Here is a 2,060-nt window from a genome sequence, read left to right on the forward strand (position 1 = left end):
ATGCCTACTGACTGTAAGTATTCATATGAGTGTAATATAATATTATTATTATTATATCATGACTATGACCATGTGTGTACGCGGCCCATATCTGATTGATACATAGTTTTTCCGCAGTGATTTCTGACGTCGGCTATGAGAGCGTGAAAAGGCATCAGGGTCCACGCGCACGTAAGATGATTTTATAGCAGCGTATAATATATAGATCCCTCTCACTCTATCATTATTATTATTATCGGCTATAATATATGCATAGAATAACCGCTAAATCGTATGTTTCTGAGGTGTAGCAGGTGCATATGATATTCGGTTGAATAATCAAAGAACAATACTCGGAGATCGGACCAATGTGGAGGCCTGTGGTAGTTATGGTGAGTTATTAGTACACACGCTATTTTCATACATGTATTACATCTATTTTATTGTGCATTTAATAATGAATAATAAAAAAGACCAGCCATCCCTAACCCCTGTATACTTTTGTATTTTCTGTAGTTTTTTTATTGGTTTACGTATAGTGCCTATCGTGAATAGTGTGAAACAGTGGACCCCTGGATCAAACCGTCTAACCAAGAAAAACCTTAAAAGACCGAACCGTGCTCTGCCTCTACCCTGCTCGCCGCTAACAGTGGTGCAACAGCAGATCCCGTATAAAAAGGGACGCAAGGACACCGCTGATAGTGTTTTAACTCCAGAGAATTTTAACTTGGTTCTCCAGGCAGTCATAAACCCTCAAATCGCGCAGCCAGGGACCGTATGGTCTGAGTCCAAACAACAAGTGGTCGGGGCGGTGGATGTGCATGTGTCTGCGCCGCCTGCAGAGACCATTACTGTACAGCCGGATGGATGCATTCAGCATGGTAGGAAATTAAAGAAAAAAGTATATGCTATAGAGGTGGGATGAACATGCGGGGTGTGATAATGATTATGTCTATTTCTTTTTTCTATTACAAACAGTCCTTGGTGACCCTCAGTATGCACCACTACCAGAACTGACCGATGAGGATATCGAGGCTCTCGCCGACATTCCGTTGTGGCCCTCAGCGCTGTTGGAACAGCTCGACTTCACTCCAGCTCAGTGGATAGACCCTCCAGCTACTTCCGTAGGGGGTACCGCCAGGGCAGAACCAGTAAACCATCAGCCTGCAGCCCCCGCCTCTGGATCACTACCCATCATCCAGGCCTCTATCCACGATCCGCCAGGCACTGTGAGTCCCTACGCCTACGGGGCAGTGGCTACGCTCCTACCTGTCGGTGCAGCGGTTGCTGGTGAATACATTGCGGGTGGGCCATGTACCAAATGTTGTAAGGATTGTGCTGATAAATTAACCTTGGTAACTACAGCGGCTGATGTAAATGCCTGAACCATTGGTCGTCAGTGTAAACTGGTTGCATTGTCTGTGAAACGTAATGACATCAGATTTCAGGCTATCGAAGAGCAAACGAAGCAGTCACTCAAGACACTCGGGGCCATCAAGGCCGAGATAGCGCGTGATCGTCGTGCTATTGCATCCCAGAAAGCCGAGCTAGTGCGTTATGGTCTGGCTATAGAATCAATACAGCAGAAGAATTTGGCTGTCGAGGCAGCAGTGCGTGTTAACACTCTGGCTTTGGATAGGGGGCCTAAGATATCTAATATAGCTCGGAAAATATGGCTAATTGAAGATACGGCGCAGGATAACATCAGGGCCTACAAGGCCCTGTCTGCCCGGATGACTGTTATGAATAATGCACTGGATAAGCTTACGATGAATCGTTAGTATTTGATTTGTGGTTTTGGGGTGTTCTTTTTATTTTTTGTTTGTTTGCTTTTTTCGTTTATTCTGTGGAGAGGGTATTTTTTTTTGTTTTAAACTGAACGTAATAAAACTTTTTTCTTTTAATATCTGACTAACTTTTTTTTTTTTTTTTTTTTATCTATCGGCATAAAAACTATAGCTGAACACAATGCATAAAGCTATTAGCCCCAGAAAAAGGAAATTCAAATCTGTAGACGTAAATCCCAAGAGACGGCGTAGATCTGATAGCGGGGGTAGCATTATGGATGTAGAACTTGAAGA

The 2,060-nt window shown here is 43.6% G+C and overlaps 1 protein-coding gene across 1 annotated transcript; it reads left to right on the forward strand.

Annotated features, from left to right (window-relative positions):
• LOC115541720 (uncharacterized) lies at nucleotides 1-1,837 on the forward strand. Its single transcript, XM_030353568.1, has 5 exons — nucleotides 1-13; nucleotides 118-171; nucleotides 291-371; nucleotides 519-860; nucleotides 958-1,837. The coding sequence occupies exons 1-5, from the start codon at nucleotides 1-3 to the stop codon at nucleotides 1,362-1,364; spliced, it is 897 nt and encodes a 298-aa protein (XP_030209428.1). The 3' UTR covers nucleotides 1,365-1,837.
• The last annotated feature ends 223 nt before the right edge of the window (nucleotides 1,838-2,060 follow it).

The sequence above is a fragment of the Gadus morhua genome, chromosome 4, assembly GCF_902167405.1.
Source record: "Gadus morhua chromosome 4, gadMor3.0, whole genome shotgun sequence".
NCBI classification, from domain to species: Eukaryota; Metazoa; Chordata; class Actinopteri; order Gadiformes; family Gadidae; genus Gadus; species Gadus morhua.